This window comes from Elephantulus edwardii, unplaced genomic scaffold (assembly GCF_000299155.1).
Source record: "Elephantulus edwardii isolate Elephantulus edwardi_28Jun2011 unplaced genomic scaffold, EleEdw1.0 scaffold00309, whole genome shotgun sequence".
Classification (NCBI taxonomy): Eukaryota; Metazoa; Chordata; class Mammalia; order Macroscelidea; family Macroscelididae; genus Elephantulus; species Elephantulus edwardii.
The window spans coordinates 2,438,901-2,456,237 of record NW_006400059.1 but is presented as its reverse complement, the minus strand read 5'-3'; the positions used below and the strand labels follow the sequence as shown (position 1 = coordinate 2,456,237).

Sequence of the window (17,337 nt, the reverse complement as noted above, 5' to 3'; positions counted from 1 at the left end):
AGTGATGTCTATTTATCTATACACACACATAGCCAGTCTCACTGACTCTGACACACCAACCCCCTGTTGACCCTGTTACTGTTTCAATTCATCTCATCAGGAGTCTTCTTCTCCTGTGCTGTCCCTCCACCCTTCTGAGCATGATGTCCTTCTCCAAAGACTGGTCTCTCCTAGCCACGTGTCCAAAGCACATGAGATGGAGCTTCAAAATCTTATCCTCCAAGGAGAGACTTGGTTTCACCCTCTCCAAGACAGACCTATTTGCCTTCTTGGCGGTCCATGGTATGTTCAAGACTCTTCTCCAGCACCACAACTCGAAGGCATTGATTCTTCTTCTGTCATCCTTAGTCATTGTCCAGCTCTCTGATGCATAACAAGTAATTAGAAGACAACAGCTTGGATTAGGTGTACATTAGTCTCTAGACTGATATTGTTTTTCAGCACTCTGGAGAGGTCCCTGACAGATTTTCCCAATGCAATATATCTTTTGATTTCTTGACTCCTGGTGTTAAGAGTGTTAATTGTGGAGCTGAGCAAGCTATAATTGTTAACAACCTCAATCTCTTCTCCATCTATCATGGTGCTGCCAATTGGTCCAATGCTTAGAATAATTGTTTTTTTTTTATGTTGAGCTTCAATTTATACTGAAGGCTACAGACTTTCTGAAGCAAATGCATCAGGTCTTCTTCACCAGCAAGCAATGTTGTAATATTTACATAAAGTAGGTTGTTGATGAGTCTTCCTCTAATCCTGATGCCACACTCCTTCTCATAAAGCCCTGTTTCCTGAATGATTTGTTCTGCATACAGATTGTAAAGGTATGGAGACAGGATGCATCCCTGACACACTTCTTTCCTGATTTTTAATCTTGCAGTGTTTGGCTGCTCTGTTCTGAGGACTGCTTCCTGGTCCAAGCATAGGTTTTGAATAAGCACAATCTAGTGTTCTAGGATTCCCATTTTCCTCAAGGTTAGACACAGTTTGTTGTGATCCACACAGTCACATGATGATACATGTTTTTCAAAGGTATTCTCCCAGTCAGTAGCTTATCTTTTCACTTATGTAAAGTCTTTTGATAAACAAATATTTTTAATTTTTGAGGTTTTATTTTTTCTTTTTCTGAATATACTTTTGCTAAGAGATAATCTATTGTTAAAAGGCCCAAAAACATTCTTTGCATTTTCTTCTAAAAATGTTTTGCTGTTAGTTTTCACAGTAAGGTCTTTAATCCATTTTAAATGTTTTTGTGCATGGAGTGATACGTGGATCTTGTTGTTGTGTTATGTGCTATTGAGTCGTTTGGAGGAAGACTCATAAATAACCTTTAGTATGCAGATAACAGAACTTGCTTGCTGAAAGGAGTAGGACTTGAAACACACTGCAACCTTCAATATGGATTACATCTCAACATCAAGACACAAAAATTCTCACCACCGGACCCATAGGCCACATCAAGATAGATGGAAAAAAGACTGAAGCTGTCCACAACTTCATCTTAGTTGAATCTACAATCAATACTCTTGGAACCAGCATTCAGGAAATCAGGAGATGTATTGCACTGGGAAAGTATACTATCAGGGGTCTCTCCAAATTACTGAAGAGCAATGATGTTAGTTTGAGGGCTAAGGTGCACCTGATTTAGACCATGGTCTTTTCAGTCACTTGGTACACTGCTGAACACTGGATAATAATGCATAAGGATGAAAGAAAAAAATGATGCCTTTAAATTGTCGTTTTGTAGAAGAGTACTGAATATCTCATGGACTGTCAAAAAAGCAAACAATATGTCTTGGAGAAGGTGCAGGCAGACCAGAGTGTTCTTAGAGGCAAGTATGCCCAAGCTTGGTTTCACATACTTAGGGCATGTTTCTAGGAGAACCTGTTTCTTGGAGAGAGACATTATGCTTGGAAAGGTGGAAGGCTAGTCAAAGAAAGGAAGACCTTCAACCAGGTAGACTTACACAATGACTGCAACAATGGACTCAAGTGTGTCAGAGGTAGTGCAGATGGCACAGGATAGAAGAGGTTTCAGATCTGTTATTCATAGGCTCACTGTGAGTCATGCTTGGCTCACAGAATCTAACAACAATAGCAACAACATCATTTACTAAAGAGATCCGTATTTCCCCATGGAATGGACTTAACTCCCATATTAAAAATTCCATATGACACAGCTATTTCACTACTTGGAATATACCCTGAGAAAATTAGATCTGAGGCACAAATGGAGACTTTACACCAATGTTCATAGCACCATTATTCACCATCGCAAGCCCAACTGTCTAAACACAATAGAATTGATTGAGAAAGTGTGGTACTTTCACACAATGTAATACTATGCAGCATGCAGGAGCAATGATTTTGTAAATTATTACCTAACTTGGGAGGGACTGAAGAGCATTAGATGAACCAACTCAGTCCTACAAGGACAAATATTGCACAAAACCGTTATTGTAGAATGAGAATTAGGAGCCAAGAGGGGTGGAGGGTGGAATCAGAGGGATGAGGATGTGCAGGGGGAGGAAGGGATTACTCATGAGGTTGTACAATTTGATGGGGAGGGGGTGAGAAAAGTTAGAAGAATCTGTTCTGGAAAATAATGTATTTAAATTTTATAAATAAACTAGTATAATAAGAAAAAATTTTAAAAATTATGTTTAGGTTTTAGATGTAGATTAGATGTACATTTTAGATGTAGATGTGTAGGTTTATTTCTGGACTCTCAAGTCTATTCCATTGGTCTATTTGTCTATTAGAGAGTTCTGGTGGCCTAGAGGGTAAGGAGTTATGCTGCCAACCCAAAGGCAAGCAGTTCAAATCCACCAACTTCCCAGTGGGAGAAAGATGGACAATCTCCCATATTATTTACTGCTTCTGGAAACTCACTGGAGACTCAGTTATGAGTTGTTCAGATTCAATGGCACATAACAACAACATCGTGTGCCTATTATTGTATTAATACTACTGTTGTTGTTGTTGTTATGTGTCGTCAAGTCATTTGCAACTCATAGCAACCCTATGTACAACATCCCTAAACCCTGCTCTATCCTGTGCCAACTGCATTGCCTCTGACACACCCATCCCGATTACCCTAGTCACTGAATCAATTCACCTCATAAAGGGTCTTCCCCTCCTGTGCTATCCCTCTACCCTAGCAAGCATGCCCTCTCCAAAGATCTGTCTCTCCTTACAACATGTCCAAAGTATGTCAGACGAAGCCCCAGAATCCTTGCCTCCAAGGAGTACCCTGGTTTAACCCTCTCTAGGATGGACCTGTTTGTTATCTTGGCAGTCCATGGAACATTCAATACTCTTCTCCAGCACCACAGCTCAAAGGCGTCAATTCTCTTTCTATCTTCCCTAGTCATTATCCAACTCTCTGATGCATAACAAGTGATTGCAAAGACCATGGCCTGTATCAGGCACACCTTAGTTTCTAGAGAGACACCGTTGCTCTTGAGTACTTTAGAGAGGTCCCTAACAGCAGATTTTTCCATCCCAATACATTTTTTTATTTCCTGGCTGCTGGTGCCAAGAGTGTTGACCGTGGAGCCAAGCAAACTGAAGCTGTGAACACTCAATCTCTTCGCCATCCATCCTGATGCTACCGATTGGTGCAGTGGTGAAAATCTTTGTCTTCTTGACATTGAGCCTCAGCCCATACTGAAGGCTGCAGTCCTTGACCCTCTGCAGTAAGTGCATGAGGTCCTCCTCAGTTTCATCGAGCAGAGTTGTGTCATCTGCATAACGCAGATTGTTGATAGATCGTCCACCAATCCTAACGCCACACTTCTCTTCATAGAGCCCAGCCTCTCGGATAATCTGCTCTGCATACATGTTGAAAAGGTATGGAGATAGGACACATCCCTGGTGTAAACCCTTCCCAATTTTGAACCATGCAGTGTTGCCCTGCTCTGTTCTGATGACTGCCTCTTGGTCCAAGTATAGGTTTCGCATTAGGACGATTAAATGTTCTGGGATTCCCATTCTTCTCAGAGTCAGCCATAGTTTGTTATGATCCACACAGTCAAATGCCTAGGCTAGTTTATTATAGATGTATAGATATTTTAAAATGAAGACATGAGACCACTTATTTATTTATTTTATATTTCAATGTGGCTTTAGCTATTCAGAGCCTTTTCCCAGTCCATAGAAAGTTGAGAATTTGTTGGGGTTTTTTCCATTTCTGTAAACAAGGCTGTTGAAATTGAGAATGTGTTTTCTCTATAAATTATTCTGGGTATTACTGACATCTTAACAATATTAAGATTTTCAACCAGTGAATAGAATATGGGGCATCTTTACATTTATTTAACTCATCTTTGATCTATCTCAGCAATGCTTTATTATTTCATTTTTCCTTTATATTCCTAGTTAAATTTATGTCTAGGTACCTCATGCCCTTGATCGTATAGTAAATGAAACCATGCCCGTTTCAGATTCCTCACCATCAATGCATAGAAACCCAACTAATTTTAGCTATTGTTGACCTTGTACTCTGTTTGGTACAAATTCCTCTATTAGCTTTAAAAGTTTTCTTAACGAATCATTGGTATTTTCTACATTGACATCCATATCCTCTATAAGTAAATATTACTTTCTTTTCCAATCTGGACTTATTTATTTTTCTTGTCTTATTGCTCTGGCTGGAGAGACTTTTCCTTTCCTTAGTAAAAGTCTGTTACCACTGCACAGAGCTCATACAGCTCCCGATCATGTAGAGAAATATACTGAGGTGAATAACAGACCAATTTAAGTGTTTGCCCTGAGCTGTCCTCTGCTTGCCTCCTGGGTCCTTCACTTTTTTGGTTCATCAATTCCCTAGGCTTATCTTCATATCTTGATGTAACATTAGTATTTTACTTTACTGGTTTACCAATCTTGGCCTGTTCCCTTGGCTCCATACTCTAAAACGCAAAGATATACAGAGTTTCCCTGTGCCAAGTAATGTTTTAATAATTTTTAATGTGTTCATATAGTTAATTCTTATATACTATAACTATATGATATGCATTATCATCATTTCCATTTTATAGATGCCAAAACAGAGGCACACTGAAGTTAATAGTTTACAAAAAGACACAAAGCTAGTAAGTGATAGGTCTAGAATTTGAATCCAGTCTCAGCTGGTTTTAGAGACCATGTCCTAACCACTAACCTCCTCTGATTCTAAATGTCACTTGCATCCAGCAACATATTCTTCTCTAGTTTCAGCTCCAGACACCCCACAGTAGACCAAGCGTCTACTTTCCCCATCTTCCTCACTAAGGGAATCCAGGTTTCAGAATTCAAAATCCAGAGTTCGGTACTTTGGATCAAGTGTTCATCACAACTGCTTCCTGAGTGGGAAGAGGTGAGTCAATGAGTGAGGGTTTCCAACCCATGAGCAGCAATCCCCATTGTGGTAGCAGTGACTATTATCTAATTTCCAGGAGTAGGTTGAGTTTGGTCCTCCAGCTCAGTGCTACTGGGTTACACTCCATGCTCCATAGACATTCCCCCCCGCCCCCCACTGACTTTTAAGTGCCCTCGTGACAGCTCTCACTTCCCTGGCTCATCACCAGGAAGAGACTTCCTGCACATGTTGACTTCCTGAGCATGTGCCCAGCTTGCAGGAAGGAGGGTGCTCAGGAGGGGTTAGCAATCTCAACATCAGAAGTCTAGTAGTAGTTACTGTACTTTTCAAACTTAACCTACAGATGTCTGGAACATCTCAGTGCGCATCGTTGGAAAAGTAGATTTTGAGGGTGAATTTGAGTAGAATCTAGGTTCTTTGTTGGGACAACTGGGAGGCATCAGATAGGGAACAGAGTTTACTGGTAAAGGAGAGAGATACTCACTGTCTCATGACATGTATAGGATGTCCACCAAAAGGCCCAAAGATAGCGTTCAGCCAGTCCTGCCGTGGGAATTAAAGTGAGTGGTCACTGGCCTCAACTTAAACAGCACAGGAATGAAGACTGTCTAGATATGGGCACTACAGCTGGGCTCCGGTTCCTGGATGGCTCTTTTGGTGACTCAGTTTCTCTTTCTATGCTCAGCTTAGGAGGCAGTGATATGCATCATGTATCTCTGTGTGTATACATACACCAACTCATAACACATCTGAAAAATTACCAGGCTGGGCTCTCAAAGACTTAAAGCCAGTTATCTTGTGTGTATGCTTGAATATGTGTGTGTGTGTGTGTGTGTGTGTGTGTGTGTGTGTGTGAGTCTTTACTGAGCCCAGTGTGAACACTCAGTCTTCTGTACCCAGATTTTCCAACAGCCTAATCATGGACTCACCTCTGCTTGTTATACAGGGTTTGAGAACAACCGTTTGTGCTTAAAGAAGATGTAAGAGAGTACTTACGGTCATTGCTGAAGTCATCCACTAATATGATTTCCTGGATCAGATGCATAGGGGTGCGGTTTAATACACTGTGAGATGAAAGAGGAAACACATTATGACTTCCAGTGGCAAAATACATACATTAACCCCGAGTTTTAAATAGCATCACTGCATTTGAGGATGAAAACACAGATACATCAAAGGTCTAGAAATATCAAAGTCACATTGCTCATCTTTGAGGACCAAAGATGTAAGTCAAATGTAAGTCTGCTGCTCATGTGTGTCTCCTGGACACAAACAGATTCCTTTCCAACAATAGTCTGCCTCTTCCTGCCACCAGCTGTGATGCTCATATGCTTCCCCAGGGCTGACTGGTCTCTTCTTTGCTGTGGCCTGGAGTACAACTAGGCAGATAAAGAATGAGGTATGGGTATCAGGACACAGTGTAAAGAAGCCTCATGAACTCCAGGAGGCAGAGAGCCAACCAGTGGCATCAAGACTCATAACAACAGGTTGATCCAGGTTTCTGGACTTAAGTTTTTCTGACAACCTGGTTGGAGTCCCTGGGTGGTGCAAATGGTTAATGTACTCAGTTACTAACAGAAAGTATGGAGGTTCAAGTCCACCGAGAAACATCTCAACAGAGAGACCGAGTGATCTATAGTGAAAGGCCAGCCATCAATAACCATGTGGAATTCATGATACACATGGGGCTATGACGAGTGGGAGAAAAGTTAATGACTGTTTTTACCTCCCTGGGTCAGGAGGACAGTGCTGTTCTCTGTGGTGCCCTGTTCATTCATATTCCAGTCTTCTCCCTGCCCTGCCCCACTGCTCCATCCACAAAGCCCAGTTCAAATGTCTCTTCCTCTCTAAAAGCTTCCCAAGCTACTTAGTGAGAATTAATTGCTTCCTCCTCTGGGCTCCCTCAGCATTTTGTACCTGATGCCTCCTGTTACATTTATTGCTACTAGATTCTGAGGCTTGGCATTGCACTCTACCAGCCCACTGCTCCTTAGATGGTATTACCCCCGGGAACAGGGCCATTGTCAAGTCAATGCCACCAGAATACAGCACAGTGTCTTAGCTCATAAACACTCACTCGAGGGACCATTAATGCATATCTACTATGTGTTGTTGCTGTGTACCATCAAGTCAGAACTGACCCATAGCTGGCTTTTTAGCAGGCCATCTTTGTCCCACATAGTATGTACTGAAAGTGAGTAAATTATAAACAAATAATACATGCATGTTCTCTAAGTTTTGGAAGTTACTTAGTCTACTTTCTACAAACTATGGACTCATTCTGTTGTTTGCATGTCCTGTTGAGTTGCCTGCAACTCAAAGTGACCCTAGTTACAATAGCTCTGAATCCTGCCCTATCCTGAGCCAGTCTCACTGCCTGTGACACATTCATAGCCAAATCATTCTATTTTATCTATAAAATTGCAATCACTTGTTATGCATAAGAGAGTTAGACGATAACCAAGGAGGATAGAAGAACTGAAGCCTTTGACCTGTGGTGCTGGAGAAGAGTATTGAGAGTACCATGGACTGCTAGGAAAACAAACAGATTCGTCCTGGAGAGGGTTAAACCAGGTGGCTCCTTGAAGGCAAGGATTCTGAGGCTCCATCTAATTAACTTTGGACATGTTGCAAGAAGGAACCAGTCCTTGGAGAAGGACATCATGCTTGGGAGGGTGGAGGGACAGCGCAGGAGGGGAAGGCCCTCTATGAGGTGGATTGATTCAGTGACTGGGGTAATCGGGATGGGAGTTTCAGAGACAGTGTGATTGGCACAGGACAGAGCAGAGTTTAGGGCTGTTGTACTTAGGGTCGCTATGAGTCGCAAGCAACTCGACGGCACATAACAACAACAACAGCAGCATAAAATTGGATAAGACTCCTGGTATCTTCTTCACAGAGCTGATGAGAGAATGAGAGAATGAGAGAAGAAAACATATATAAACAACTTAGCACAATGTTTAACACTTTAGAAAAAAACCAAACTGGTTGCCATCAAGTCAATCCCAATGCACAGCCACCCTACGTGTCTCCAGGGATTGCCAGGCCCTTCTCTGGGGGCACTTCTGTGTGGATTAGAATTGTTGGCCTTTTGGTTAGCAGCCAGGGCTCTTAACCACTTGTTATTGTTATGCACCGTCAACTTTGAACTGACTCACACCTGACCCTCTTGCAGGTTTTCAGAGGCTGTAAATCAAACAGGAGATTTTCCCATTCTGTGGAGCAACACGTGGATTCAAACTGTGTGCATTTTGGTTGGCAGTGTACATCCTTACCCACTGGGCCACCTTAACCACTTAAGATGGTATAGTAGTAATGATTACTATTTTGTGCATCATCAATGATTTTCACATAAAAGGCAAGGCCTAGATTTCAAAGAGGACTCTGAGCCAGGCATGACCTGGAGCCTGGATCCCACCTCTCCTGAAGGCCCAAACTGCATGGCTCCTCACAGTAGACCATACTACTCACCACAGGATGCCAAAGCCCCATGAGTATGAGGAGGGGTCTCATTGAGGGTGCTGCAGGCTGGCCCTCCTCTCAGGATTAACATTCTGAGCTCTATTCTCAGTGGGCCCCTTCCATGTGGATGCAGAGACCCTCCGGGAGGAGAACTTGGCCAGGAGCCCAATTATTTACGAAGCCTTAATTCCTACCTGGGCAACTAGTGGAAGGCAGAGAATGATAGACACCCCACCAAAAAGACCTGAACCTGCTGTCAGGAGCATGAGGGCGGGGAGGGGCAGGAGGCTGCACCATAAACGGATCCATCCCAAAGACAACAGGGAGAATCAACAGCCAGCCCTCTAATCACAGAGGGAGGCGGAGGGAGACGGAAGGGGAGGAAAAAAAATCGGTGTGAAGAATAACCTCTAATGAGGTTTGATTACGACTGTAGCTGCATTCGATTCCCCCAAATCCCTGCCGGCTCTTTGAAATTCAAGAGTTCTCTTATGTGAACATCAAAAGGTAAACCGCATGCCGGTTTCTGTGCTGGGTGAACTGAGAGATGATTAGCGAATAAAAAATGTCCAGGGTTTAAAACAGAAAAAAAAAAAAAGGAATGAACAAAATTGTCAGCACTAAGTGCTAATTATACCATTTCCTGGTAACACCTGGCTTGTTTTTAGTCCTCTAATCAGTGCAATTGGAATGATGGTGAGGCCTTAGCAAAGTGGCTTTGGGCTGGGAGGCCTCAGATGGGGCTTGTGTTGAGGTCCCCTGAGGAGGCAGGAGAAGAAAGTCGTTGTCCTGGGACAGGGCCTGGCCCAGATGTTCATTTGAAGGGTCCCTGCCTTCCACTCCTCACACCACTCTCTTCTTTGCTCCATGAGTCCTTCTGCCAGAACATCCCACTCCTCCTCAGCCAAGTAAATCCTTCCATTTCCACAGGGCCTAGTTTTCCTTTGTTCTGCTTGCCCTGGAGTCAGTTCTTACTCACAGAAGCTCCACGTGTATCAGAATAGCACAGCTCCCTAAGGTTTGCAACAGTTCATTTTTCAGAAGTACATGGCCAGATCTCGCCTTTGAGGAGAGAGCTCTGGTGGCCCAGGGGGTTCTTAGTTTACACTGCCAACCCAAAGGCAGGTGGTTGAAATCCACCAGCAGACCAGCTGCTCTGTGGGAAAAAGATTGGCAGTTTCCAATGTGATTCTCAGCCTCTGAAAACCCGATGACCCTCTGGATGGACTTGAATCACCAGCCTTTCTATTTTTGTTGTTGTTGGGTACCATCGAGTCTAGTACGCCCCCTAGTGACCCTATGGACAACAGATCTGAACCCTGTGGTATTCTCACACTTCCTGACACACTAGAGCCCACTGCGGCAGTCACCCGCATCTATCCACCTGGTTGAGGGTCTTCCTCTCCTTCGCTGACCTTCTGCCTTTCAGAGCATCGTGTCTCTTTCCAAGAAATAACCCCTGTGAGATGAAGCTTTACCATCTTTGACTCCAAAGAGTGCTTTGGCTGCACTTTCTCCAAGACATATCTGTTTGTTCTTCTGGCTGTCCATGGGATGTTCAGCACTCTTCTCCAACACCACAGCTCAAAGGTTATTAGTTCTTCCATCATCCTTATCCATTGTCTAGCTCTCAGATGCACAGCCAGTGATCGGAAAAGACCGAGGCCTCACCTTTCCGTGAGCAGCCCAAAGCATGAATGGATTGCACCAGCCAAGGACTCCTCAGGCCTGGCCTAGAATAAAAACTGACAACTGACCCTCCACTGGGTTTTTGGGAGGTGGCTGCCCATCCTTCTCTCTCGGAGCTCTGATTTGAACAGCCCGAGAGGCACCACCATTGGATTAGCTGTACAACTCCCAACCCCGTAGGCCATCAGAATTCCTGGGCTAACGGTAAACACATGCATTTGCTTCACTTCACCCGCATGCTGGCTGTCTCCTGGCCGTCCTGACATGGTCTCAGCATGGAAGTGTGTGTTTGTGCCTGCTGACACACACCGGTCACACCACAGGGAAATTATCCTAGAACTGGATGTCCTGTATGCGGCTTACGTCTCTACTAGAAAGTGCCTACACAGGCAGCGCCGCCCCTCTGCGCCCTTCCTGCAGCCCCCCAGCCATGAAGCACGCGGAGGAGCACCCCAGAGGCGGTGCACAGTGCCGGCATGGAGGCCAGGCAGGCTCCTCCATCTGTGCCAGCGTCAACGACACATGGGTCCTCTGCGAACCTCACTTTTCTGCGGTAATTACATTTTTCTTGTAAAAGCAGGTAATATTAATACTTGACCTACTTCACAGGCTTTTGTGAGTACGAAATAGGGAAATGCATTTGAAATTGCTTTGTGAACTCCACAGAGCTGCGTGCAGGCAGGCTTTTATCAAACGCTCCATAAATACCGGGTGAATGAAGGGCTGCGGCTGGTTGGCGGCAGAGTCGAGTCATTCTGGAGTGAGACGGCCTCAGATTCAAGTGCGGTATCTGTATCCGCCATTCGCTCGCTGAGAGAGCTTCAGTAAGTATTTAACCTTCAGAACTACAATTTCCTCGGCTGCACAATGGAGATATTACTTCTTACCTCACAGGGAGGCTGCTGTGGCCAAGAAAGGAGCATAGCGCCGTGCCTGGCACACAACAGATGCTCTGTGAAGGTGGGTATTGATAATAATGATACGGTACAGCCAAGAAGAGCAAGACTCATGACTTAATAGCAGTGGCTGCCAGTGTGTGGTACCTGAATCAGAAGCGTTAACATTACCTTGGTAACTCTCTGGACACGGAGCCCCAAAATCTATGTAACCAGTCCCCCATGGGGCTGCTCAGGTTAAAGGACCATGTGCCAGAATGCTGCTGTCAACCCAGGCCGAGACCATCGAACCACCTGCTGCCACCTGCCACATTACGTGCCAAGCACTGTGACACTGCTAAGGCGATAAGGACCATACTGAGTGACATTTTCAGAGACGGTGACACAAAAATGACTGCTCATAAAATGTTTCATGCAGTGTTTAAGCAGAAACTTAATTTTTTTATAAAATTATCTCAGCAGTTAGTGATAACAAAAATATCCTTTGAAAGCCAAGTTTACATGTATTAATATACTTATGATGTTATATTGATTTCCTGTTTGTTTTGTTGTAGGGTTATGGGGTGTTTTTGTTTGTTTGTTTGTTTGTTTGTTACAAAGAACATAACCTCTTTATTTCTGTTTTTTGGGTAGGGGAAAGTTTGACAGATTGATAAGACTATGCCGACTTACTCACTGAATGTTCTAATGTGCTCCTGCCAGAGCTGTCATTATTACTCAACTTCACGGATGCTTTGAATCACATGGTTTCGTCTGCATGTCCTTAAAAACACACAGGATTGTTTTCATTGCTGCTATTATTTTGTCGATGTACTGGCGTTTTGACTTCAATATTACAATTCAAAGGTGTAATTTTTCATGTCACTACTGCTGCCATAACATTGAGTGACATTTGGGAATTACACTTAGAAGTAACACAAAAGAAAAAAAAAATATTGCAAAGGATTGCATGTGATCTGGTACGGGAGAAGGCGGATAGGGGAGAAGATACTGACCCTAGTAATACCACTGGCTGAAATGCTTCTGCTGAAACAAGCCTGTTCTATTCAGCCTGATGAAAATCAGGACTCTGAAGTTAGAGGCCTATATGCATGTTCTGCTGTTCTTAACTGAGTAACAAAAGCATTAATAGAAGACCTCCCATGACACTATTTCTTTGGCTGCAGCGTGACATAGCAATGACATCCTGCCTCATCCAGTAAAAAATATGAACCAAGATGTTTTTACAGGAATAAAACTTCAGGTTTGGTGGCTGATACTCCTATTATCTAAGATGTAAATGTGGCAAAGATGGCATGAGGAAAGGCTAAGGCATGTGGGCACTAGAGAAGAGAAACTGGTATCATATTAGGGGTTTGTTGTTAGGTGCTGTTGCGTCTAGTATGACTCATAACTACCCTGTGAATGACAGATTTGAATCCTGTCCTGTGCTGTGCCATCTTCACCATCTCTGACACACGTGAGCCCACTGCTGCAGTCGCCCTGTCAATCCATCTCACTGGGGTCTTCCTCTTTTTCACTGACCCTCCACCCTTCCAAGCATAATGTCCTTTTCCAAGGAATAGCTTCTCCTAGCAACATGTCCGAAGTGTGAGAGATGAAGCTTTGCCATCCTTGCCCAATGGAACACTCCAGCTGTATGCTTTCGAAGACATACTTGTTCATTCTTTTGACAATCCATGGGATGTTCAGTGCTCTTCTCCAAGACCAGAAATCAAAGGCATCAATTCTTCTGCCATCCTTATTCACTGTCCAGTTCTCAGATGCAAAGCAAATAATGGAGAAGACTATGGCCTGAATTAGGGGCACCTCAGTCTTCAAATTGACATCATTCAATATTTTTGAGAGATCCTTGACAGCAGACTTGCCCAAAGTAATACATCTCCTTACCCCCCGACTGCTGGTACCCCGTGTGTTGATTATGAATCCAAGCAAAATGAAATCATTAATAGCTTGACTTTTTTCTCAGTTTATCACAATGTTGCCCACTGGTGCAGTGGGAAGGACATTTGTCTTCTTGATGTTCAAATACAACTCATATTGAAGGATACAGTCTTTGATATTCTGCACCAAGCATTGTGGGTCCCCCTCCCACTTTCAGCAAAGTTGTGTCATCTTCATAACACAGTTTTTTTGATGAGTTTTCCTCTGATCCTGATGCCCTGTTCTTCATGGCATCCTGCTTCTTGAATTATTTGCTCAGCATATAGGTGGAATAGTTATGGAGAAAGGATACAACACTGACATACACTCTTCCTGATCCTAAACCATACAGTGTTCCTTGGTTCAATTCTCAAAATAGCTTCTTGGTTGAGGGATAAATTTCATATGATCACAATTAAGTGTTCTTGGATTCCCATTCTTCTCAATGTTAGCCATAATTTGTTGTGATCCACACAGTCAAATGCCTTTGTATAATCAATAAAACACAGACAGCCATTCTTCTGTTATTCTCTGCTTTAGCCAGGATCTATCTGACATCAGCAATGATATTCCCAGGACTGGGGGTCCTACAACTCTTCTAACCCCAGCTTGAACTTCTGGAAGTGCCCTGTCAATGTACTCTTTCAGTCATTTTTGGATGATTGTCAACAATATTTTGCTTGCATGTGATATTAATGCTGTTGTTGTTATTGCCATCAAGTCACTTGCGACTCATAGTGACCCGATGTACAACAGCCCTACCCTGCTCTGTCCTGTGCCAATTGCACTGTTTCTGACACACCCTCCCCAATTACCCCAGTCACTGAATCAATCCACCTCGTAGAGGGTCTTCCCTTCCTGCGCTGCCCCTCCACCCTCCCAAGCATGATGTCCCTCTCCAAGGACCGGTCCCTCCTTATAACATGTTCAAAGTATGTCAGACAAAGCATCAGAATCCTTGCCTCCAAGGAGCTGCCCAGTTTAATCCTTTCCAGGATGAATCTGTGGTTTTTTTTTTTTCTTAGCAGTCCATGGTATTCTCAATACTCTTCTCCAGCACCACAGCTCAAAGGCATCAATTCTCCTTCTATCCTCCCTAGTCATTGTCCAACTCTCTGACACATAACAAGTGATTGCAAAGACCATTGCCTGTATCAGACGCACCTTAGTCTCCAGAGTGACACCAGGTAAACGCAAAGAACCCAAGGCCACATGGAAATTGTTGGGGCCCAAGGGCCGCTATATACCAGTTGTACAGGATACATCACCTTCGCTTGGGAAACATTACCACCAAACTTAAGAGACACTGGTCACAGTATAAGAAACTGTCAGCAGCTGACATGTTTGGAATCACAGACGCCAAGAAAGCTTCAGATATAAGCTATCAGAACAAGGACTGGACAATGGGAGACAAATGTTGAAGGGAGTGGGTAGAAGTAGATGGGTATCCTGGTGGATGGTGGAGCAGGAAAATAAGTGGGTCAAGACACTTGGGTCAAGGGCAGGGACAACACTGAAACTAATGGTTAATTCCACAATAAAGGTTATATTTTTCACTTTTTCTGTAAAATGCTTGTCTGTCGGATACTTCTCTAACTCTGAACATTCAGTGTAAGACAGACTGTGAAGAAGGATTTGCCATCCACTTCCGAAATAGCAGGCCTCTATAAAACCTATGTACAACAGAACACACATACACTAACAGAAAGGGCAACTGAGGTGGAGCTTTCAAGTATGGAAATATAAAGGAAGAGGTACAGTTGTAAGCAGACACTAGTGATTGGAACATGGAATGTGAGAACCATGAATGTAGAAAAATTAGATTATTGTTAAGGAAGAAATGGAACACACAAATATTGACATACTAGGCATTGGTGAGATGAGATGGACCGACATGAGGCATTTTGAGTCGGATGATCATATGATATTAATGATTGTTGGATCACCTTCTTTTAGGAATGGGAATAAGTATGGAGCTTAAACAGAAGGGTCTTCCAAGAACTGAGTGAGGAATTAATTCCCAGACAAATCTCCCAGGTACTGGTTCTGGGTTCTGAGGGGAGTTCTGTTGTGGGAGGGTCAGTGACATTTGTATATTAAACATCTGTGCAGACCTCAGGCCAGACAGGGGAAGGATGAACCTGCCAGAGCCAGTGTGTCGGCAGGTGAGGACCTGCCACATTGGATGCAGACAGTGACTGCACAGATAGTCATCAACATTAAAGACGGCCCTTCTGATTTGTATCATCATCACTCCTAGGGAAGCAAGGTGCTGTAATGTGAAGGAGACAGAGTTCTAATGCCAGCCTGATGCTGTCTGTTTTATGGCCTGGAGCAAGGGGTGTGTCACTCAAATTTTTTAGGCCTCAGTATCTCATAAATTAAAAATGTCAGAAATAACTTTTTAGAAGTAGTCGCTCCTAGTGATCAAGGGCAAGGGTTCGGAGACACAGTTCTGCTATCTGCTTCCCATGACCTTGGAACAATTTACCTAAGCACTAGAAGATCAAACACCACAGCATTCAATATAGATTACATCTCAACATCAAGAAAACAAAACTCCTCAGACCTGAACCAACAGGCAACATTATAATAGATGGAGAAGAAACTGAAGTTGTCAATGATTTCATTTTACTTGGATCCACAATCAATACCTATGGTGGCAGCAATGATGAAACCCAAAGACACTGGGCAAAGCTGCAGTCAAGGACCTCTTGACAAGGACCACTTGCTAAAGAACAAGCCACGTGCTACTTGAAGGACTAGGGTGTGCCTGGTCGAAGCCATAGTATTTTAAAGTGCCTCATATGCATGTGAAAATTGGACAATGAGTAAGAAAGGTCAGAAAAATTTGAAGCCATTGAATTGTGGTATTGGTGAAGTGTATCGAATGCCCCATGGGCCACCAAAGAATAAAGAATAAATCAGTCTTAGAGGACATGAAACCAGAGAGCTCCTTGGAGGCAAAGATAGTGAACTTTATCTCACATACTTTGGGCATACTGTCAGGGATAGAACAGTCCTTGGAAAAACGGTACCATGCTGGGAAAAGTAAGGGGCCAGCAAAAGAGAAGCAGACCCTCAACAAGATGACTTGCACAATGTTCCACAGTATATGCAACAATGCGCTTGAGCATGGCAGGGACTGAGTATGGAGCAGGGCAGAGCAAGGTTCAGGTCTGCCATTCAAAGGGTCATGGTTGACATGATGGCCTCTAACAACAGCAGATCATTTGTCACCCTTCCCCCAGTAAATAGGATAATACTCTCCTAACAGGTCAAGAAATGCCCGGGTCTATGGATATGGCAGTTTAGAACAGTGCCTGTTATGTAGTTAGAAATACTTCACACGACTATCACAAGACTGGACAAACAGCAAACGGACCCACCCTCACCAAGTGCTGGGGCCAGCAGTGGGGAATGGACAGAGAAGCAAAGCTGCTTACCTGCGGATGGTTCTGAGCAGCGTGGAGCGGGCCTCGTTATGGAAGGTGATGATGATGCTGGTGGGCGGGAGGTCTGAGCAATACAGCAGCAAGCTGCATCTGGGAAAGGAAGACACAGGAGGCGTGTAAGAAGTCCAACTAGAAAGCAGATCTAAAAGGCTGGGACCTCATCTTTTAATATGGAGAATTTGACTATGATATGTCTTGATGTTTTTCTTTAGAATATATCCTGAGAGAGAACAGAGGCACAAACGGAGATTTGTGCACCAATGTTCATAGCAGCATTATTCACTATCGCAAGAACATGTAAAGAACCCAGATGTCCAACTATAAATGAATGGATTGATAAATTATGGGACCTTCACACAATGGAATACTACACAGCACGCAGGAGCAATAATGTTCTAAATTACTACATAACTTGGGAGGGACTGGAGAGCATTATGCTGAGTGAACTAACTCAGTTTCACAAGGACAAACATTTCATAAAATCATTATTGTAGAATGAGTATAGGGATCCAAGGGGGGGGGAACAGAAGGATGAGGATGTGCAGGGGGATGGGGT

The 17,337-nt window shown here is 43.5% G+C and overlaps 1 protein-coding gene across 1 annotated transcript in view; it reads right to left on the bottom strand.

Moving 5' to 3' along the window:
• The window catches only part of GALNT14 (UDP-N-acetyl-alpha-D-galactosamine:polypeptide N-acetylgalactosaminyltransferase 14 (GalNAc-T14)), a 413,330-nt gene that overhangs the window by 80,666 nt on the left and 315,327 nt on the right, over positions 1-17,337 (bottom strand). Inside the window, exons 3-4 of the mRNA XM_006901133.1 lie at positions 16,773-16,871; positions 6,353-6,420 (exon numbers count right to left, since the gene is read on the bottom strand). Of these exons, the coding sequence (XP_006901195.1) occupies positions 6,353-6,420; positions 16,773-16,871 (167 nt within the window). The remainder of the gene's footprint in view (positions 1-6,352; positions 6,421-16,772; positions 16,872-17,337) is intronic.